This window comes from Passer montanus, unplaced genomic scaffold (assembly GCF_014805655.1).
Source record: "Passer montanus isolate IOZ18808 unplaced genomic scaffold, ASM1480565v1 scaffold140, whole genome shotgun sequence".
NCBI lineage: Eukaryota > Metazoa > Chordata > Aves > Passeriformes > Passeridae > Passer > Passer montanus.
Genome location: NW_024360942.1, coordinates 589,838 through 611,827, shown reverse-complemented (window position 1 = coordinate 611,827; position 21,990 = coordinate 589,838). Strand labels below are relative to the sequence as shown.

Here is a 21,990-nt window from a genome sequence, read left to right as displayed (position 1 = left end):
GAGGCACCGGGCACGGCCCAGGGACAGAGCATGGGGCACGGATTTGGGAATGGGGCACGGATTTGGGAATGGGGCATACCTGGAGTGGGGCAGGGCACGAGCACGGGGCACTACCCTGGGCACAGGTCACTGGGGTGCAGGACACTGCTGCGGGCACCCACACCGGGACCCGGTACTGGAGCCAGGCTGGGTGCCAGCCACCCCGGTGCCACTGCAGGGCCACCTCCCCTCCCCTCCCAGCTGTGCTGGCACCCCGGGCTCCCCTTGCCATCGCCCCCAGAGCGGGCACTCGCTGCCCTGCACGCTCCAGTGCCACTGGACACCACACTCAGCGCAAGGGACAATTTTAATCCAACAGAAAACTTCCCGAAGGTACAAACAGAGCCGGGCACTGGGCAGGAAGACACAGTCCCCTTGGCTTTGAAGACATTTCCCATTTAAAAAATCCTCTTCCCACCCTGTCCACGCCAGCAGTGCACAGCCAAGCCCCCCCATGGCACCGTGCCAGTGGGCAGGGGGTGCCCGGTGTCTCCCCAAAACCCCGCTGCCTTTCCAAGACCTTCATACAGAGAGTGGAGGGAGAAGCAAAGGAAACACGGAGCAGCTCTGGTTGCTCGTTTTTGGGGGGTTTAACAGCACCAGTTGAACGGGAGAAGCGGGATACAGAGCCTGGCACAAACCACACGTGCACAAAAGAATCCAACACGCAGCCCAAAAATCCACCGGGGGTACGGTGACACCTGATGGCAGCGGGGTTGGCAAACCAGGGATGTCCCCCTGTCACCACCACGGTGTGGGAGGGGGGCCAGAACATGCATCAACAAATGGAAACATTTATAGCCCAGAAAAAGGTAGAAATGGGGGAGAAATGCTGGGTTGAGCTGTCGTTTGTTGGAAAAAGAGCAACGAGGTGGGGAGAGAAAGGGGTGAAATTCCCAAATTGCAAGTGAAGCAGCACAGGTGCTCACTGGGTTGGGGAGATTAAAGAAAAAATAAAAGATAAATTGGGATTTTGTAGGTGTCTGTGCACTGATCAACCAACACCACGGGATTTTGTGGGGTTTCTGAAAGAGCAAAAACTGACCCTAAAAATCCCATTAGTATTCCCATCTGGGGAATGTCTCAGTTTTCCCCACCTGGAAGGGCCAATGGAGCCAGGTGGCTATAAAATCTCCAAATAAAATAATTAAAACCTTTTTATATCTCCTATAAGCTTATAAAATGATCCATATGCACATCATCTGATGATCCATATGCAAAGCATATCCCCCCTCTGCATCCCAGCCTGGAGCACCAGCATTTTGGGGATGTTGCTGTGGATTTGGGGTTTTGTTTTAATTTTAAATATTAGAATTATGGGCTTTTTAGGAGATCTGGGGTGTTTCCAGCTAGAATTGAAGTTTAAAAGTAGGGGAAAGCGAGTGGGTTAGAAAACAGTGGGCTGGGAGCTGGGAGACGCACGGGAAAGGCTGGGACTCCCAGAGCTGGGTTGGCCCCTGCGACAGTCCTGCACTGCCCGTTTAGCTTATAAAAAGTAATAAATTAATTAAGGAATATTTGCATCGAGTCCTTTCTGTACACAGAGGTTGGGGCCCAGCTGGGGAAACGCCGCTGCCGGAAAAGCTCCTGCGTCTCTATAAAAATATGAGCATCTTTCAGGGAGTACAAAAAGCCTTCCAGGGGGGCGAGGTGCCGGGGCACAGCCGGCCCGGCCAGGGTCCAGAGTGGCTCCGGGGACATTTTTCTCATGGAACTGCCGCACAGAACGGGGTGCTGGGGAGGCACTGGGATGCTGCTGAACCATCCCTGGTGCCAGCGCGGGGCTCAGGCATGCTTGGCCCCGCTCCACACGCCCCGGGGAGCCGGGAGATGAGCACCCGTTGGCTCCTGGCCCTGTGCTGGCACCTGCCAGTGGCCGGGCGATCCCTGCCCGCAGTTCCGCTGCTGCTGGGAGCCACGGTCCCGGTGCTCACACCCATCCCACCACGGCAAGGAGATGCTGCCGCTGGGCTGCTCCGTGCTGCTGAGGGGGTAGGAGCCCTGGCATTCCCACTCGGCCACCGCCGGCTCCTGCTCGTCGCTCTCCGAGCCCTGCACCGCGATCTGCGGCACCGTGCCGGGCTTCGGCTTCGGCGGCGGCTCCGCGCCCTGCCCTTCTTCACCCTTGCCGCCATCTTCGCTTCCTGCCGCCGTCTCCTGCTCGTCAAAACTCACTTCTTGAACCGCCTCCTGCTTCTTGAAGGAGTCCCTGCGCTCCGACAGGTTCAGGCGCCGCATCACCACCATCTCCTGGTCCCGGTCGTGGCGCTCTGCCAGGCGGGAGCTGGCGGGGTGGTACCCGTGCTCCGCGGGGTACGGCAGCGCGTCGCCCTCCGCGATGGCCTCCCCATCCAGCGTGGGCATCTCCAGCCCCAGCTTGCGGCCGCCGCCCGTTTTCTTCTCGGCCAGGATGGTGACGATCTTCTCGGCCGACTGGACGCGCTTGAGGAGGGGGGAGCGGGGGCAGTCGGCGCTGCGGGGCCGCGAGCTCTGCCGGACGATGGTGGGGGGGGACAGGGTCTTGCCCTGGAAGGAATGCGGGGTTTTGGGGTACCCAGGCAGCGGAGATGGGGAGCGCTGGGGGGAAGGCGGGCGCTGGGCCGAGGAAGGGGTGCAGGCCAGGGGCGAGGGGGGGATGCTGCTGGTGGATTTGCGACGTCCCACTTTGTAGCGTGGCCCACCCAGTTTGGGGGCCAGCCCGTGCAGGGAGCTGGGGCGCACGTGGCCGGCGGGTGACGTTGGGGTGCTGGAGGAGGGAGAGGTGCTCTGAGGGGACACAGCATCTGCCGTACAAAGAGAAAAGGTCACTGTAGGGGTGGAGGGACACGGCCTCCCCGAGGGACACGCAGCATCCTGCCCTGCCCCGAGCCAATATCCCCCCTTGGGGTACCTGAGGGCAGGTCGGGAGCGGGGCTGCGGCACGGCGGCGTGGGACCCGGGGACAGGCTGTGCGTGGGGGACTCCGGGAGGCTCTCACTGGAGGACAGCGAGTGATGGAGACCAGAGGAGAAGCTGCGGCTGGTGTGCAGGACCGACGACTGCTTGGAGATCTTCTTGAAAAGGGATTTTCTCCTGCTGGAGGGACAGGAATGACTTTGGCTTCTCCTTAAAGCTGTTGGTCTCAAGTCTACTGACCTTGTGCCAACAGGACCAGATCCCACTGGACATCCCACTGTGGCAGATCCAGAGCATCCAACCCAGTGTTGGCAGGACCAGACCCCACTGGCCACTCTGATATGGCAGATCCAGAGCATTCCCCCAGTACCCCACACACCGGGACAAATGCCACTTTATCCCAGTTTACCTACCTGTCTTGGCCATCCCTTTTCCTGCTCTTTTTACTCCTCCGTGCCATCCTTGTCTTGGAGCTGTTTTTCCTTGCAGGACCGATTTTAATGGAGGTGTTTTCCAGGGCGGTGGTCCGCAGGGCCACTTTATTCCCACTCTGAGGGATGGAAAACAAATCTTTGCAGCACCAGATCTGAGCCAGCTCCTGCCTCAGCTGCCAGCAAAGGCAATGCCAGGGAGCTGCTGAATTGATGTCCTGGGACAGCAGAGTGGCTCTGGTCACTCACCTTCAGCAGCAGCTCCACGACGTCCCGATGGACCAAACCCAGCACGGACTCTCCGTTCACGTGTGTGATGAGATCTCCTGCCCTCAGCCCGGCCTCCTGCGCAGGGCTCCCCTCCTCCACGCTCTGCAACCCAAACACAGCAGTTTTATTTGGATGCCAGCCTCCTCCTGGGGTTTTCCCACTGGGAAAGGCACCGCTAGACCCCCGGGCACGTACCCAGACCATGTGGTGGACGGTGTAGACGTCGCTGTCGCCCATGTAGACGCGGATGGCTCGCAGGGTGAAGCCGTACTTCTTGCCCGAGCTGTGGATGATGATGGGCGGCCGCAGGCTGGCGATGGCCAGCGAGGAGTCTCGGCTCGGGGAGGAGTCCCGGGAAGAGGGGTTGGACGAGAGGGAGTGAGGGGAGATGGGGCTCATCAGGGCACTGCCACCGAAGTCATCTGCAAGCAGAAGGAGCCACCTCAGTCCGGCAAAGACACGTGACAGTGGCCATCCAGCAGGGTAGATCACCCAGCACACAGACCTGAGGTGATGATGAGGGACAGGGCTGAGACAGAGGCAGATTTGGGCACACGGCTGCCCAGGGAGGCTCTCTGTCTCTCTGGCATATCCTTCTGGGTGCTCAGCCGGCGGCCCCCGCTCGGCTCCAGGCTCCGGGGAGTCGAGTTCTTGGTGCCGGTGCTGTTGCTCCGCAGGCGGATGCGGTTCAGGCTGACCAGATCAGCTGCACAGAGGGGAGAAGGGAGAGCTTGGGGATGTGGAGAAGCCACCCCATGCCATGCAGGACCCTGGCTGCCCCCAGAGAAGCCCACACTGGTGCCCACAGCCTACGCACCGGATAACGCCGACTGCTTCACCGCGCCGCCAGTCCCTGCATCAGAGTCTCCCACCACAAACTTGGGTTTCTCTGGCTTGGACGCCACACAAGGGCTCTCATCCTCCGAGGAGAAGGCAAACTTGGGCATGGTGTCCAGGCTGAGGGTGCTGGGCAGCGCCGTGGGGCTGCGGCTGCGCTCGTGCCGGGAGGTGTACGGCGTGGAGCTGCCGGACGTCCAGGAGCGGAGGCTGCATGGGAAGAGCAGGAGGGCTCAGGACAACCCAAGGTGGGCAAGGCAGATGGCACTGAGCCACTGCAGCATCCCCAGGACACCTCCCACTGACCCCTCAGAAATAACACAAACCCTGCAGTGCCATCACAAACCCGTGATGTCAGCACAAATCCTCGGTCCCGGCACAAACCCTCAGTGATGGCACAAACTCTTGGTCCTGACACAAACCCTCAGTGCTGGCACAAACCCTTGGTGCTGGCACAAGCCCTGGGCACTGGCAAGAGCCCACAGCAGCAGTGCAGCCCCCCTGGCCACGCACCGGGGCTCAGTGCCTGCTGGCCGGCTCCTGTCCTCATCTCCCGAGTGCCGGTCCCACCGCTCCTCTTTGTCATCGCAGTGACTCCGCTCGGAGGAGGAGAGGCTCAGGGTGGAGTTGACCGCCAGGAATTCTGAGCTGCTGTACACCTGAGAAGGAGAGGAGCCATCAGCATGGAGCAGAAATTTGGGAGTTTGGGTGCTGTGGTGTCAGCCAAGACAGCGATGCTCGGCACAGCCACGCTGTTTGAGGTGCCAAAGCATTTTGGATGCTGCAGGAGGGGCTGGAGCACCTTGCTGAAGCGGTGGGAGCAGGAGGAGAACTGCCCGATCTCCACCGATGATTCCTCATCGTTGGTTTCCTCATCCTCCGAATCCAAGTGACGGTACCTCTCGGAGCGAGCTGAAAGCAAGAGCCAGAGGGGGAAGGAATGTCACCCTGCCTGCAGCACCCCACGTCCTGCCTGCAGCAGGGCCAGCTGGGATCTACACCCAGAGGGTGACAGCTCAGCCCCAAATCCCAGGGGAGTTTTGGGGGAGGAAGCAGGTAAAGGTGAGCAGCCTGGAAAGAGGACTGTGGTTGTTTTGTGACTTGGGCTGTAAAGAGACCAGCTTCACCCAGGAGATTTTCATCCCCCATGTGAGCATCCAAAGTGCAGCTGGGATAATGGATTGGCAGATGTGGAAGAGGGATGGATTTGGCCTCACTGTCAAAGTAGCTGGTGTCATCCTCCGACTCTAGCTGGGGGATGAACTCAGCCTTCTGCCGCAGCAGCCCGTTCCAGTCCAGATGGAGGAAGAAGGAATGGTGCTTCACCTCATGTGCACCTCCTGCCAGGCACAGAAACCCATGTCAGGGGCATGGGGCAGGATCCAGGGTGCCCCCACTCCCACCCCAAACAGCACAGTCTGTCCTCCACACAGAGTAAATGGCTTAAAAAGGATGGACAGGAGCCCTGTGCAGCCTTCCTGGAGGGAACCCCGAGCAGGAAACCTCCCCCAAGCACCCTCAGTGTGGTAGGACATGCTTTGGACTCAAAGCCACACAAATTTGATGGGAATCAAGGTGCCAGGTCAGCCCCTGAGGGGGCTGCCATGCGTACCAGTGCCCAGGCGCTCGAGGGGACACTGCCTCAGCAACCGTGTGATCAGGTCCTGGGCATCTGCAGGGAGAGCCTCGTCCCCTTCTGGCCACATAATTTCATCTGCAAGGAAAAAGGAAAAGGGGGTTGTGGTGGCTGAAAGGGTCTGGACCCTTCTGGGCAACAGGAAAGTCACTCGGGAGATGCAGCAGGGGAAGGGCCCTCCCAAAGTGGGAAGTCAAAGCTTGAGGAGCCTCCTCACTGTTCAGCAAGGGTGACAGGAAGGAATGAAGGTTCCACGTGTTAAAGGAATGAGCCTTGGCTGCTGGGAACACAGACTTGTCCCTGGCACTCACCACTGATGACCTGCCCAAAGAGCTCCTCGGGGGTGTCTCCGAAGAAGGGGACGCAGCCCACCAGGAACTCGTAGAGGATGATGCCCATGGCCCACCAGTCCACGGGCTTCCCATAGCCCTGGATGAGGATGACTTCGGGGGCAATGTACTCCGGAGTGCCACACACCTGTGTGGGAAGCAGGGGCTGACACCTCTGCAGTGGCCTTTGCAACAAATCCCGAGGTTATCTGGGACCCCAGTGATGGCAGGTCAGCCACGAGCAGCTCGTACCTGCTTGTCCATGAACTCCCGCGTGTCCTTCTCCATGTGCCCTTCGTAGAGGTTCGTGGTCATGTTCATCAGGCCAATCTTTGACAGACCAAAGTCTGTCAGCTTTATGTGGCCCATGGAGGTGATGAGCAAACTGCAGGAGAAGACAGACACCCCACAATGCTGCTGTTTGCTTCTGGGGAGACCTGAGACGAACCAGCCGCACCCCAGGGCCTCTGGTCCTGATGCAACGGCACAGAACCAGTCTCTGGGGAACAAAACCCATTCTGCCCTTCCCTCTTGGCTTTCCCTTCCCCATTCAAAGCCCCACCCTTGCTCAGACCTGACCCACACCCTCACTTGTCAGGTTTGAGGTCCCGGTGGACGATGCCGTAGTTGTGGAGATACTCCAGTGCAAGAACGGTCTCAGCAAAGTACATCTTGGCCATGTCGACGGGCAGCGGGCCCATGTTCTTCAGCAACGTGGCACAATCCCCCCCTGTGGGAACACGGGGGGCTCAGGGAAGGCAGCAGGACCAGCAGGCTCCCAGCCAGCCCCTCTGAGCAGCTGATCCCCAGGCATGGGGCACAAACGCTCTCCTAGGTGACCACGGTCACCACCTTCATCAAGGAGATCAGGATCACAAAATCATCTCCCTGTGCTTGCCTCTGCTGCCTGGAGCAAAGCAGGGCAGGAGATGTCCAGGTGGTGTCCTTGATGCTCAGGCTTTGATCTCCTCCCCTCCTCCCTGCACCATCCAGCCTCAAGTCCTGCTCTCACCTTCCACGTACTCCATGACCATGCAGAGGTGTCGCTTGGTTTCAAAGGAGCAGAACATGCTGACCACGAAGGGGTTCTCAGCAAAGGTGAGGATGTCCCTCTCCACGAACACCTGCTGGATCTGGTTCCTCAGGATAAGGTTCTGCTTGTTGATTTTCTTCAGGGCGAAGCGCTGCCGCGTCTCCCTGTGCCTTACCAGGTACACGGCCCTGGAGGAACAGCTGGACCTCAACACAAGCCCTCCAGCCACCAGCACTGACCACCCCACACCATGGGGCATGGACAAAGAAGGGCTTTTGAGTTGTTTACAGATGGAGACAATGGATAGGAACTCCCCAACTCACCCATAAGCCCCGTTGCTGATCAGCTTGATGGTCTCAAAGTCCCCCTCGCAGGGCTTCCTCCGTGGCACAGGGATTGAGGGCTGGCTCTGAGGAACACACAGGTTTTTAATGAAGCAGGAATTCACCCAGCACCATCATGTACCACCTCCAAAAGCTTCTTCTTGCCAGAGCCCTCTCCAGTCACAAACCCCAAACCAGAAGCCTGAGATGCTCTGCAAATCAAGAGCCCTGTCCACTCAAGAAGCCAAATGAGGGCCTGTGAGATCTTCCCCTTGAATACATCAATCACCCCTGGGGACAATCCAAAATGAACAGCTCCCAGTCTAAGGCAGCTCTGGTGAGGGGTGAGGTGGGAGGAAGCTGGAGGCAGCAGGTGGGACAGGCAGGTGGGACCACGCTCACCTCACAGGCGTCATCGTTCTCCGGTGTGATGGTGTTCCCGCTGTCAAAGTGATCCAGCTGCCCCATTTCTGCAGGTGACAGGGATGGTTTTCACTTTCCTCATGCTCAACACCCACCAAAATCACACCCTGCCCAACCACTCTCCCCCCAAACTCAGAGACCCCGCGGGGATTTGGCCACATGCTTTGCTCGAGCTGTCGTATGGAGAAATTCAGGTCATGACGTTAAGAGGTTCAACACGAGGTTAAACATTTATATAATTCTTTTTTTTTTTTTTAATAGTCATTCCTGCGTTCTCCAGGGATTATTATTTCCCCCCCCCCAGGGCCACAGATTAAGTGTTTTTGAGCTTAATCTGCTTTGCTGAATGTGTTGGAAGCAATAATGAGGGACATGGGGCTGGCCAGAAGGACTTGGCCATTGTCCTGGTCCTGCTGTGACCTCTCTCACCCCCGCAGGTCTCCCCGACACCTCCCAGTGCTCAGTTGTGATCACCAGTGGCCAAACTGGGAGTCCCCATCCTGCTGCAGACCTCAGAGCCCCCAGGCCAAGTGCTTCCCTACCCTCCAGTGGGTCCTTGACGAGCCCCAGTTGGCTGATGATGTATCGGGGAATATCAGTCTTTATTCCCTGTCCAACTTTGGCGTGTCCTTCTGCAGCTTCCAGGAGATGGTAAAACTCCTCTGGGTCGAACTCCTGGATGGGGAAAACCAAGCACAGTTGAGGAGAGATTTTGCAAAGTTAAACTCTCCCTCTAAGCCTTGCAGGTGACACCAGTAATTGGGGACAGGCCTTGAATGCATCATTCCCTCATCATTCCCCAGGTCAAGGGTGATGAAAAAAAAAAGTAGCTTTGTGAGCTGGCCTTGGAAGGAAAAGTAAGGGAGATGAAAATTTCATCAGGAACCACAGCCCAAGGTCACTGCTTTAGAAATTCAGCAAAATCAACAAAAAAAAAAAAAAAAAAAAAAAAAAAAAAAAAAAAAAACCAAAAACCAAACCTGAAAACCACATAGTCACAGAATGGTTTGGTCTGGAAAGGAACTTAAAGGTCATTTTATTCCATTCCCCTGCCATGGGCAGGGACACCTTCCACCATCCCAGGTTGCTCCAAGCCCTGTCCAACCTGGCCTTGGACACTTCCAGGGATCCAGGGGCATCCTGGAGGCTTTGCCTCCTCTCTGGGCTGGCACAGACCATGAAAGACAAGACAGGAGCTTCCATGTCTTACCAGGCACTCCAGAAGTCGGGCAGGCCGGGAGATGATGATCAGCAGCTTCCTCACCAGCTGGTCAATGAACTTCACTTCCTCGCTCTCAGAACGCTCCTGAGCCTGTCAGGAATGGAGACAGAAGCCAGGTGTCTCTTGGTGGCCTCACGAGGTGGCACCAGGCAGGGAACTGCCCCGTACTCACATCTCGGAGCATCTTCTCCAGTTTCTCCTGCAGCTCCATGAAGTAGCGGGAGGTGATGAGGGCTCCCTGGGACTTGGCCAGGCAGTCCCGGGCCAGCTCGATGATCTGGTGGTGGATGAAGCCCAGCACCCCATCAGCCAGGGGCAGGGTGCTGCTCGGGGAGAAGTTTGTGATGGTGTCCTGCAGGCGCTCCTCCATCTGGGCTGTGGCCTGCAAGGCAGAGTGCATGGTGATGGCCAGGAACACAAACCCCATGCCATGGGTTTGGCCAGCCAGGATCTCATCCTACCTCCTCCACTGGGTTTGGCCATCCAAGATCTCACCCCACCACCTCCTGCACAGGGTTTTATCAGCCAGGATCTCGTCCTACCACCTCCTGCAGTAGATTTGACCACCCAGGATCTCATCCTACCTCCTGGACTGGGTTTGGCCAGCCCGGATCTCACCTCACCAAGCTCCTGCACTGCGTTTTATCAGCCAGGATCTTGTCCTATCACCTCCTGCAGTTGATTTGACCATCCAGGGTCACATCCTGCCTCCTGCACTGGGTTTGGCCATCCCAGAATCTCATCCCACCACCTCCTGCAGCTCAAATATCCACATACACAACAAGCCCCCACCTGGGACCAAGCTTCCAACAGACTTTAAAAGCTCCACCAAAGCCTCCAGAGACCTCTGTCTGCCTGAGTGACAGGGCACTTGTGTGGCTACTAAACCACAGGTTTGTTGTGTCTCCAATGTCCCCAACACCCCCCATGATCCACCCATGCATTCCACACTCCCACGGGGAGGAGAAGGTGCTGCCAGGATGCCATGGAGGCACCAACACGCTCCTGGCTGTTACCTTGGGGAACCTCTCCTTGTAGACATGGTTCATCATCACCACCTCATTATCAAACGTTCCGCTCGTCCGTCCGGGGCTGCAGAGGGAGCAGAGCGCCGGCGTTACCAGGTTCAAGTCAGCAGCATCTATGCAAATAGCCACCACCCCTGCAGAGCAGCTTGGGCCCTCCTCCCAGCTCCTGGTTCCGTGTGGTTAAAACTCATCCAAGTGGAGCCACCAGCCTTGGGCCAGCGCTCCCAGCAGCGTCCCAGACACTGGAGGTCCCTGGCATGTGATCTAGGGAAGTTTAACCCAGGTCTCCAAACACAAGTCACTTGGAAATCCAGAACTGAGAGGTTCTGGACGTTCCATCATCCCCTCAGCTTTGAAAAATCAGCTCATATTTCCCTTCCTCTGGATCCCACAATTTCTTGCCATCCATTTGTTTGCAGCTCACCAGCAAACAAAAAAACCAACCAAACCTTGTGGTGGACACAGCAACCTTCACTAAACATGGTTTTCCTCTTTCCCTCACCCAACACTGCCCCTCCCAGGATCCCGTTATGCAAAGCAAGTCACAGGAGCAGCCAGCACTCATTAACCACTATAAAATAATAAACATGGTGATTAAAACCAGCCCCAGCCTTTGCTGTGCCAGCTGCAGAACTAGCATCTCCTCAGTGAAAATCTCGCCACCTACAAACCCCTGTCAGATAATTAATCTGATTTTAATGAAATTTCGGCTGGAAACACACAAGGCTGTGGCTCTGCCTCTGGTAGCAAAGAGGGTCAGGAGATTTTTCAGAGGGAAAAGAGGATTTAACCAAAACATCCCCTGCAAAAAGCACAAGCCTCTGGTGCTGGGCAGTGTGGGTGGCTCCTTCACAGGATGTGGTGTTGAGCAGCAAGGTGGAGCTCAGCAGGTACAGCTGAGGGTCAGCTCACACAATGTGTGGCCACTGGCTCAATGCCTTCTCCAAATTTTCCTCTCTCCAGCCCACAAATGCCCAGTCACCTGCACTCCTTCTGGGTTTTTTGGTTTTGTTTTTTTTTTATACAGGCAAAGGCCAGTTCCAGCAAGAAAAGGTGATATTTTCTTATCCAAGCCCAGAAACGGGATTTTTATTTTTTAACAGCAGGTAAGTCATACAAGGATGGCCACTGCTTGGGCTTCTGCTTAGTGATCCCTTCCTCGCCACCAAAATCATTCAGACAACTGAGCAAGAGGCTGCAAAGCAGCTGCTGTGGAACAAATCCCAGTTTCTCCAGCTTCAGCTCTGGGAGACAGGTATTGCCTGCCGCCAGGAGAGCAATGCCACATCCCAACAGCTGAGAAGATGCTGAGAACCAGACCATGGAGAATCATGGAATACTTTGGGACACCTTCCACCAGGCCAGGCCACTCAGAGCCCCATCCAGCCTGACCTTGAATATTTCCAGGGATGAGGCACCTACAACCTCAAGCCAAAGTTTCTCCAGTTCCCTGCAAGGGGAAAACCCATATCAGGGTTTGGGATATGGGAGAAGTAAATCCCATGAAAGGTGAGGTCTCTGAGAAACCACAGGGGATCTCCTGTCCCACGTTCTTCAAGGTCTAGAACAGGATCCTCCTCACCATGGAGGACATGAAAAAGGTCTCCACTCCCTGGGTAAATTACAAGGTCTTTATAGAATATCAGGGTGTACTTTTAATCCCGACTGGAACGTATCTAATATAAAAGAAACTAATTTCTCCTTAAAAGCCCTTGAGGAGATTCCCTCTAGAAACTGGAAATATTTGACTCCAGCCAAATTTTGGCCCAAGAGCATTTCCTACTTTTCTAAGGAAACAGGGATTAAACCAAAATACCCAAGGAAAAAAAAAGACACCAGGATATAGTTAAACTGTATCTAGAACAACTCTTTTGGCCCAAGAGCATTTCCTACTTTTCTAAGGAAACAGGGATTAAACCAAAATACCCAGGGAACAAAAAAAGACACCAGGATGTAGTTAAACTGTATCTAGAACAACTCCATGATACGGGCATCCTGTACAGACATGAATCTAAATATGTAATTTCATACAAAGGTTACAGCAGGACCAGGACACCCCAGGAACAGCTGGTGAGAGGGCAGAGGGTGCCCTGGATGTGCCAGCATTTGTCTTAGGTTGGAAATGGGGGTGTGTGTTCTGTTCCCATCTGTCAGAGCTGGGGCAGTTCTCTCTGCTCATGGGGCAGTTTTCTTTATCTCTCCCACACCCAACCCTCCCTCCAGGAGATCTCTGCTGTCCATGGCCACTGAGTGTCCCTGCAGGGCTGATCAAATTCCATCCTCCCATGGGGAGATGCTGCGCCCAGGGCAGGAGCCAAGCATTCCTACCTGGATACAATCTGAGCCTGGAACACCCCAGCAGCCTCTGCCCACTGCATTCCCAGAGGAGCAGCTTTCTCCTGCCCTGCATTCCCAGAGGAGCAGCTTTCTCCTGCCCTGCATTCCCAGAGGGAGAGCAGGCCCATCTCCAGCAGCCCTGGAGCTGCAGAGGAAAACTCCCCCCTTGTGCAGGATCCCTGCTCCAGCAGAAGCACAGCTGGCACTGCAGGAGGGCTGAGCCCCCATGGGATGGGGCTGTGCCACCACCCTGACACATAGGGGGTCAGCTTCTGACGCTGTCAGTGGTTTGGGTTTTTTTGTTTGTATTATTGCATTTGTCTTTTCAGTTTTCCTAGTAAAGAACAGTTATTCCTGCTCCCATATCTTTGCCTGAGATCCCCTTAATTTCAAAACTACAACAATTCACTGGGAGGGGGTTTACATTTCCCATTTCAGGGGAGCCTCCTGCCTTCCTTAAGCAGCCACCTGCCTTTCCAAACCCAGCCAGCACTGTCCTGGAGCTGCCTCCCACCTGAGGCTCCTGGATCGGGGGCGCAGGCAGGGCGAGTGCCGGCCCTCCTCGTCCGTGACGCTCTCCGTACTGCGGAAATGCTTAGAAAGGAAATGCAGCTCGTCGGGGGTGGGCTGGTACGGCAGCTGGTGCAGGCGCTCCTGGGAGGATGAAGATGACTGGGAACAGAGAGAGGGGTGAAGGAGATCAGTGCTGGGAGATGGGAGAAGGAGATCAGTGATGGGGTCGTGCTTCCCAGGGGTGAGCGAGTCCGTGAGGGAAATATCCCTTGGGGACTCTTGGGAGGATGGAAACACTGACAGGCAGCATGGGGCGGGCTTGGGAGTGTGAAATGTGGACAGGAGGAGACTGGGGAGGTCTGCAGTGCTCACTGCCAGCCCAAAATCCCCCATTCTCCCACTCAGCTCAGCTCCACTGAGCCCTATCCCTTGTAACTCCAGCATCCCAGGCAGCTCAGTCCTGTCACACCCAGGGATGCTGTAACTTCCAGGGATGCTCTGATGTCCTGGGATGCTGTAACTCCCAGGGATGCTGTAACTCCCAGGGATGCTCTAATGCCCAGGGATGCTATAACTCCCAGGGATACTCTGATGCCCAAGGATTTTGTAACCCCAGGAACACTGTAACCCTAGGAGACCCTAGTAACTCCCAGGGATGCTGTAATCCCAGGGATGGTCTGATGCCCAGGGATGCTCTGATGCCCAGGGATTCTGTAACCCCAGGAACACTGTAACCCTAGGACACAGTAACTCCCAGAGATGCTGTAATCCTAGGGATGAAGTTAACCCAGAGATGCTCTAATGGGACACTGCAACCCCCAGGGGTCCTGCAAGCCCACAGCCAAGCCTTATGACTTTCTTAAAAGCTCATTTGGGAAGCAGGATGCAGCTTTTAAGATGCAGCTAAAGCACATGGTCCTTTAGAACCCATGGAGCTTGGGAGGCATTTCACCAAAAATCAGGGGTTTTAGGATCTTATTATCTGCTACCATGAGAAAGCAAATGTTACCGAGACCGTGGAGCTGGGGGTGTTGGTCCCATAGCCAGAGGAGGGTAACGAAGCCAATGACCACCTTCTGCCATCAGCCCTGCCAGAGCAAACACAACAATCACACACAGGGGAAAAAACCCAACATCTAAATGCAAATCAACAACATCAGAGCCAAAAGCTGGGGAACAGGACACAGGTGTGGCTTGAGGAATAAAGCCCTGAAACCTCTTTTCAGAATGGACTGAGATGGGGTGAAATCAGGGGTTTGCAGCTGAGGGGGGCTGTTGCAGGGACAGTGGCAGGCAGCAGGGTCACTGCAAAGGGACAGAGCTGGGGCTCCATTGAATCCATTTCACACAGGGGAAAAAAAAAAAAAGCCTGCAAGAGTCTGATTTTTAATTAGAGCAAAATTCAGCCTGCTGGGAGTGAGAAACTGGGATTCCCAAAGACTCATCCTGAGACAGCAGGCGCCGGGGAGCAGAGCCTGGCCATAAACAGGAAGGGAACTGCTCATACACAGGCCAATGCTTCCTCCTGGGGATGGTTCCAAGGGATGGGGACACGTCCAGGTCAAGACAAGGCCCTTCACCTCCCACTGCCATTTCCCTTGCGGGGTCAAGGACAGCAGGAGCTGGCAGGGAGCCACATCCAGCTCCAGCACTCGCAAACTCCTGACCCCACAGCCTGGCTGTTCCCTCTGTTACAAGTGTGCAAACTGCCCGAGAGCCTGGGGCTTGTTTCCACGCCACAATCGATGGGTTAAAATCAGCCACCCGCCCCCCATGGGTGCAATTCATTAATTAGTTAAGCAGGGCGTGGGCTGGGAGGGGATGTATCAGGATCTGCCTCTGTGGGGGGCTGGATGAGCATCCATCCATGGACATCTTCTGAAAATCCATCAAGAGTCTGAGATGGGGCTGAGCACACAGCCAGGGGTGGGGTGATGGGAACAGAGATATTTCTGCTCCCAGAGCTGTAGGGAGCCCAGTCCTGGTGCAAAATTCCCCACACAGGGATGCAGACAGAGAATCACAGAGTCCCAGATGGGCTTGCATTGCAAAGGACCTCAAAGACCCAGTCCCACTCCCTGCCACGTGCAGAGACACCTTCCACTTGACCAGATTGCTCCAAGTCCTGTCCAGCTTGGCCTTGAATACTTAGAAAATAAGGTCCCTGATGATGTGAAGCAGACACCTCCCCAAAATGCAGCCCATGCCCATCCCTGGTACTTGCCTGTCAGTCCGAGGAGCATGGCTGGGGTGGCAGGAGGAACCAGTCATGGCAGAGGAAACGCCACCAGGCCAGAAAGCAGGCAGAAGAAAAGCAAAAATAAAAGCAAAACAAGTCACTTGAGATCAACAGAACAGTTCCCAGGAGGGAGAATGATCTTTACTAGTGAACATTTACTGCTGTGGGGCTGGGCTGGGAGCTCACCTGCGAGCGAAGGGGAAGTTGATGGAGGTGCTGGCAGAGAAGTTCCGTGGGCTGTCCAAGGGACTGCTCCCAGCTGCAGGGAGAAAGGGGGAAAATTCATCCCAAAACCCACCCCAGCACAGTGTCCAGAGTGCTTCAGGCTGCTCCTTCAGGGAAAAGTGTTTAAGGCACTTCCCAATTTATTTCCCCCCTGGAGAAGGCACCTGGCAGCCAGCAGCCAGTCCACTGCTGCTACCAAGCCCTGCAAAATATTTGGGTAATTTTGGGAGGTGCTGAACCATCCACTGGGATAATCCCTTACCTGTTGGCACGGAGAGAGGGGAGAGAGGCCGTGAGAGGGTCGGAGAGGGGGTGCCCACCACTAAACTCTTCCTGTTGCTGCTTCGGCAACTGGGGAAGAAAGAGAGGGAATTAATTCAGGGAAGCCATGACAGCCAGAGCTGGATGGGCTCAGGCACATAAATGTCTGCTTGCACATGAATTCCTGTGCCAGGGAACACGGCTGCTGTCACCCCACTGATTACAGATCTCCTGCCACGGGGAAGATCCATCCCCAGGCCCAGCGCTGCTGGAGATGGGCAGACAGGGTTATTTTTAACAAAGAACTGTCCCAGCAAGGTCCCACTTCTGGTTTTGGCTCGCTGGGCAGGGCAGAAACAGGAGGCCCCTTGGGCAACAGCCCCAGGCAGGAATAGAAAAAGGGATGTAAAAGGAGGAAGCAGTGGAAATGCCAAGCAGCCACAACCTGACCTGCTCCAGGGCATGGAAAATGCCCCCACTTCCCATAAATCTCCTTGCCCTTGGTGGTCCCCATGTCACAGCAGAGAGGACAGTCCCAACCCCCTGAGACTGCAGTGTCACCAGGAATTTGTGGGTTTTGCCCCAGCTGGGCTGTGCTCTGTCTGGCAGCAGGAGGGAGCCACGTTCACCAGATGAAAAGCAGCACCAGCACCCTGACACCCCAAAACTCCCCAAAAATCCCATCCTGGTACCACAGCCCAGCATCCCAGAGCATCTCTGCAAGGCCACAGCCGCTGGGTCTTCACATCCCCATCTCCATTCCCACCCTCCCAGCTCACAAGGTTTCCATCCTCACAGGAATTTTGGTTTTCCTTTCCTTTCAACCCTGACTCCAAGGCTGCCTTGCAAGAGTGGGTCAGCCTCAGAAATTCCCTCTCCCACATTTCAACCCCATTTAACACTACGGGCTCATTTAAGTTCTCTTTCACCCTGCCAAGAGGAAACTGCAAATATCCAGAGCACAGAGCAGAGGCTCCAGCACGAGGACAACCCTCCCCTTCCCCTGTTTCCGCTTCCTCAGGCTGCAGATTCCGCAAAGACACCGAGTTTCCTCACCGAGCTGGGAACAGGAACCCACACAGATGCTGCTCATTGAAGGACAGCTTTTAACATCACACCACGGCCACAGCACCCCCAGCACTCAGGGGTGAGCTGGAGGAGAAGGGATTCTCCACGGATCCCAAAACCAGAAGGGAGTGGCAGATGTGGCATCCAGGGTGTAAAGGACAGTGACTCACAACAGGTACCTGCAGGTGGGTGTACAGGACACTGACGCACAGCCAAGGGGTAGTCAGAGCTCCAGACAGATGGACAGAGCTCCAGACACATGGACACAGCTCTGCACACATGGATAGGGCTGCACACTCATGGACAGAGCTCTACACACATGGACAGAGCTCCACACACATGGACAGAGCTCCACACAGATGGACAGAGCTCCAGACACATGGACAGAGCTCTACACACATGGACAGGGCTCCACACTCATGGACAGAGCTCTACACACATGGACAGAGCTGCACACACATGGACAGAGCTCCACACCTGGTATCCAGCACCCCTCACCTCCCTCTGGCATCTCTCCCCTGCAGGGATCCTCCTGCTCTGGTTTTAGTGGGATTAAAACCAGGAGCCCCAGCTCTTCTGAAGGTCTCTGCCTCCAGGGAAGCTGCTTGGGGCCCTCCAAACCCCTCCTCTGCAGCCAGGATGAGGGGTCTCTGGGTGTCCCCTGGAACACCCATCCTGTGACTGCTCTGAGCTCACCTGGAGCTGCAGTGACCCTGGAGGGCTCAGAGGTTCCCTCTCAGCACCTGGGCTGAGCTGAGATGTTGGGGAGAGACAGAAACCTTCCCCTCCTGGAATCACAGAATCTCAGAATGGTTGGGGTTGGGAGGGAACTTTAAGATCACTTCATCCTGCCATGGCAGGGACACCTTCCACCATCCCAGGCTGCTCCAAGCCCTGCCCAGCCTGGCCTTGGGCACTGCCAGGGATCCAGGGGCAGCCACGGCTGCTCTGGGCACCTGTGCCAGGGCCTGCCCACCCTGCCAGGGAGCAATTCCTTCCCAACATCCCATCTAACCCTCCTCTCTGTCCTGTCTCCAGGTCTCTAGTGTTTGATTTTCTCACATAAACACAGGCTTGAGCCCCAAGCAGAGCTGCAAACTCTCAGCCAGAACCCACAGCCTCGGCTGCTGCCGGCCCCGTGTGCCGGATGGGAAACTGAGGCAGCGTGAGCAGCCCTGCCCCAGCACCACAGTGGCACAGGAAGAGGTTTAGGAGGTTTAGGAGCCAGGAGGGCTGCAGAGAGCTGCCAGCTCTGACACCACTTCACTGCCAGCCCTGCCACAGGGCTGTGTCCTGCAGAGAGGACAGCCCGGGGGGCCGGGGGCTCACCTCTCCCCCCTGGCTTTCATCTTGGAAGTGAAAACAAACCTTTAGTGAAGCAAGTTCCAGTAATGGTGACACAGAGCGAGGCCAGCGTTTCCTGTTTCCGCGCGCTCCACCCTCGGCTCCCACAACCATCTTGCGCCTCCTAACCCCCCTCCGCCTGACACATCATCTCCAGCTGCTTCCCATCCTTCCCGCACGGAAACCTCGGCCTACAAAGCAGCCCCAGGGCACAGACAACTGCCGAGCCCCGATGGCAGGCGCCGGGGCTGCTGCCTTGCTCTGCCTCCATCACTTCATTGCACGTTTGGTACCAAAAATGGAGTGGAAAATCGCTGTCAGCATCTCCCGCGCTGCTCGGGCTGAGCTGCCTTGGCCGTGGCGCTGCCTCTGCCATCCAGAACTTGTTTCAAGGGATATGGAAAGTGTGTGACAGCCTGTGTGACCCCAAAGCCTGGAGCAAAATCGTGTGTCAGCCGTGGGGAGGCTGCCTGGGAGGAGGAACCGGCACCGCAGCAGCAGCCGGCCTCGGCACGGGATGTCCAGGGGCAGGAGATGGAGCAGAGCCTGGCAGCTCCCCTGAATCCCAGAATACCCTGAAGCTGGAAGGGATCCACAAGGATCATCGAGTCCAACTCCTGGCCCTGCACAGCACACCATGCTGGGCCTGAGAGCGTTGTCCAAGCACTCCTTGAGTGCCATGGGTACCACGAGCAGCTCCTGGGATGGGGCTGCACAGCACCACGCTCACCTGGCAAAGGCTCTGCCAGGATCCGGGCGAGCAGGGATGGGTGGCTCGGGGCCAGGGCTGTGCAACACCCAGGGCCAGGCAGGGAAGTGCACAAAGGGGCTGCAGTTCCCGCTGCTCTCCCGCGGGATCCACCCCAAAACCCACCAGGACACCGTGTGGCAGATGCCAGCGCCGTGCCGGGCACTGCGGGCAGGTGAACCCGAGGCAGAAAAGAGCCGGTGTGGGACAAAGTGGGTGCGGGGTGGAGGGAGCAGGGCGGGGTCGGACGGTGATAAGGGAGCAGGCACAATCTCAAAGGGCAGAGCAGGCGGCTCCGCTCCTGCTGCGTGACTGAGAGCACGTGTCTGTGCTCCCAGCTCCCTTCCTTGCTGGCTCCATATCCCCCAACAGCTCTAATGTGCCTGGAGATTTAGGGAAGTGCCATGGATCACCGCGTCCTGGGAAAAAAATTGCTTTCCAGTGGGATAAATTCATGTTTAACTTTGAAACCCACTGAACCAAGCAGCTGCATCCCAAGTTTCTTCATGACATTTGTCCTCCGTGACTTGTGACAGCGCTGAACCCGGCTGCCTCCAGGGATGGGGCTGGAACAGGGCTGGAATGGGGCTGGCATGAGCACCAGGCTCTGGACAGTGAAATGCAACACGCTGCCTGGCACAGAACCCAGCACAGCCTCATCCCACCCCAGCCCAAAGCACTGTGGGTGCTCCCATGGACCCACCCTGGAGCACCAAGCAACACATCACGCACCTCCCAAGAGCAAAATCCTAAATCCTCAGAGGGAATCACAGGGTAACAAGTTGGGTATAGACTTATTTATTTCTTTGCACTGCAAAAAAACGCCTCAAGATCCTGCCCAGCACCCTGGGGTGCGTCCCTGCACGTCCCTGCTCCGCGGGTTCCCGGAGGTGGGTAGGAAATTGTACCTGTCAGGTTTGCTGGGCTGTGCTCCTGTGCTGTTTGAGGTGTGAACAGCCATCCACGGAGAGGGAGAACCCTGTCAGCATCGAACCACCGCCTCCTCTGCCCTGTGCTGCCCATCTCCACATCCCCCACGGGAAATTAGGATCCCTCAAACCTCTTAATCCCACTAAATAACATCATATGCTTTCTGTTAAATAGGCCAGAGCGGTCCTCACCGTGGATTCTAGGAATGCCAATGAAAGAAGAGCAAATCCTGTGCCCTTCATGAGAATTACAGCCTCATCATGCTCAGCTGGAGACAGATGACTGCCTAGATCATCTTTCCAATTACACATCTCCCCCAGAGCCCCCCCAGCTCGGCCACCCCAGATCAGAAAACCCCATCCGACATCTTTTCTTAATTATTAAAGGCCCTCTTTGCCCATCCTCGTGCACTGGGAGCAGGAATTCCCACAGCCCAGGTGAGGCAGGCGGGCTGGGATGGGATGGATACCTTTGCTAAGCAACCGTGTTGCTTTGTGCCAGCTCACACTGACACTGAGAGACAGCAACAATGGGAATCTCTGTGCTCTGCCTCCGCACCCATTAAACACCTCAGTCACACAAAGCCTTGGCAGGGTTTGATGCCTGGGCCAGCTGCAGCACCCCAAATGTGCTGGATGGAGGTGCCAGCCTCCACCACCCACACCTGGGGGGCTCAGCGGGTGCTCTGCACCTCCTGTCCCCCTCCTTGGGGACGTGTCCCACCAGCCTGCCTGGGTCAGGCCTGGCCTGCAGCTGGAGAGCCAGGGCAGCCCCACTGCACCCCATTTCTGCACCCCCAGCCCTGCTGACAAAGGAGGTGGGAGTTCCTTGCCCCCTGGAGCCCTGGCCCCTTCCCACCACTCCAGACACCCTGGGGGCCCTCACCCTGGGTCAGACCATGTGCCACATGGGATCCATCCCATCAGGAGTGTCCACCTTGGCACGGGGGGTCACAAGGGTAGGACCTCCCTCTAACACCCCCACCAAACCCACACCAAGGATGGGCACAGAGCACCCCAAAACATCCCTTATTGCCCCTGGAACCCTAAACCCCACATCCCCTGTGGCACTGGGGTCCCAACCAAGCCACCCAATGCTGCACAGCCCACCCCACCCCACTCATCTGGAGGACGTTGCCTCATTGCTCATCACCCCCCAAAAAGATGCAGCCGTGGTGCACAGCCCCTCCAAACCCCCCAGTGCGGAGACTCCCCCAAAAACCACACGCCCTGGTGACCCCCCAAAAAGATGCAGCCGTGGTGCACAGCCCCTCCAACCCCCCCAGTGCTGAGACTCCCCCAAAAACCACACAGCCACCCCATATCACACAAGCTGGTGCCCACCTCCCCATGCATCGCTGCCCCTCCCAAACCAAGCACCCCCCGATGCACACAGACCCCCTAAACCACACACCCCATTGTGCATCGAAGGTGTTAAACACCACCCCACACCCCACACGTGCCCCCCATCAGACCATCCACTCTGGTCCATCCCCCAAAAACACACACCCCCACCGTGAGAGGACCCCCCAAACCCACACACCCAAACCACGCACCCCGGTGCATCCCCCGCTGAACCCCCCTCAAACCACGGACCCCGGGGCCGCGCCCAGCCGGAGCCCCTCCCGCCGGTGCCCCCCGGTGCCCCCCGGTGCCGGTGGCGGCCGCCGGTACCTCTTGGAGCGCTGGAGGAGGGCGCCGGCCGCCCGCTGGCCCCGGTAACCGGGCGGGGCGGCTCCCCAGCAGCTCGGGTCCGACATCGCGGCCCCGCCGGGGCCCGGCCGCGTCCTCCGGTACCCAGCGGCTCCCCCGGCACCGAGCGGCGCCGCCGGGAGCGTGCGGGGCCGCGCCGGGGGCCCA

The 21,990-nt window shown here is 56.9% G+C and overlaps 1 protein-coding gene across 5 annotated transcripts in view; it reads right to left on the bottom strand.

Moving 5' to 3' along the window:
* Window positions 1–328: 328 nt before the first annotated feature.
* Window positions 329–21,990, bottom strand: part of MAST3 (microtubule associated serine/threonine kinase 3) — a 24,085-nt gene continuing 2,423 nt past the window's right edge. Inside the window, exons 1-27 of one of the 5 annotated variants that reach the window (XM_039700391.1) lie at window positions 21,805–21,983; window positions 16,043–16,131; window positions 15,742–15,814; window positions 15,541–15,561; window positions 14,326–14,404; window positions 13,318–13,475; window positions 10,455–10,530; window positions 9,611–9,820; window positions 9,427–9,528; window positions 8,759–8,891; window positions 8,196–8,263; window positions 7,794–7,879; window positions 7,450–7,658; window positions 7,029–7,167; window positions 6,690–6,822; window positions 6,420–6,585; window positions 6,085–6,186; window positions 5,690–5,812; window positions 5,275–5,384; window positions 4,986–5,131; window positions 4,453–4,682; window positions 4,141–4,341; window positions 3,831–4,057; window positions 3,615–3,737; window positions 3,348–3,484; window positions 2,930–3,114; window positions 329–2,822 (exon numbers count right to left, since the gene is read on the bottom strand). In XM_039700391.1, coding sequence (XP_039556325.1) covers window positions 1,825–2,822; window positions 2,930–3,114; window positions 3,348–3,484; window positions 3,615–3,737; window positions 3,831–4,057; window positions 4,141–4,341; window positions 4,453–4,682; window positions 4,986–5,131; window positions 5,275–5,384; window positions 5,690–5,812; window positions 6,085–6,186; window positions 6,420–6,585; window positions 6,690–6,822; window positions 7,029–7,167; window positions 7,450–7,658; window positions 7,794–7,879; window positions 8,196–8,263; window positions 8,759–8,891; window positions 9,427–9,528; window positions 9,611–9,820; window positions 10,455–10,530; window positions 13,318–13,475; window positions 14,326–14,404; window positions 15,541–15,561; window positions 15,742–15,814; window positions 16,043–16,131; window positions 21,805–21,890 — 4,410 coding nt within the window. In that variant the 5' untranslated portion in view covers window positions 21,891–21,983 and the 3' untranslated portion in view covers window positions 329–1,824. Of the gene's footprint in view, window positions 2,823–2,929; window positions 3,115–3,347; window positions 3,485–3,614; window positions 3,738–3,830; window positions 4,058–4,140; window positions 4,342–4,452; window positions 4,683–4,985; window positions 5,132–5,274; window positions 5,385–5,689; window positions 5,813–6,084; window positions 6,187–6,419; window positions 6,586–6,689; window positions 6,823–7,028; window positions 7,168–7,449; window positions 7,659–7,793; window positions 7,880–8,195; window positions 8,264–8,758; window positions 8,892–9,426; window positions 9,529–9,610; window positions 9,821–10,454; window positions 10,531–13,317; window positions 13,476–14,325; window positions 14,405–15,540; window positions 15,562–15,741; window positions 15,815–16,042; window positions 16,132–21,804; window positions 21,984–21,990 lie in introns of those variants that run through there. The other 4 variants (XM_039700393.1, XM_039700389.1, XM_039700392.1 and 1 more) reach the window with 4 other exon arrangements.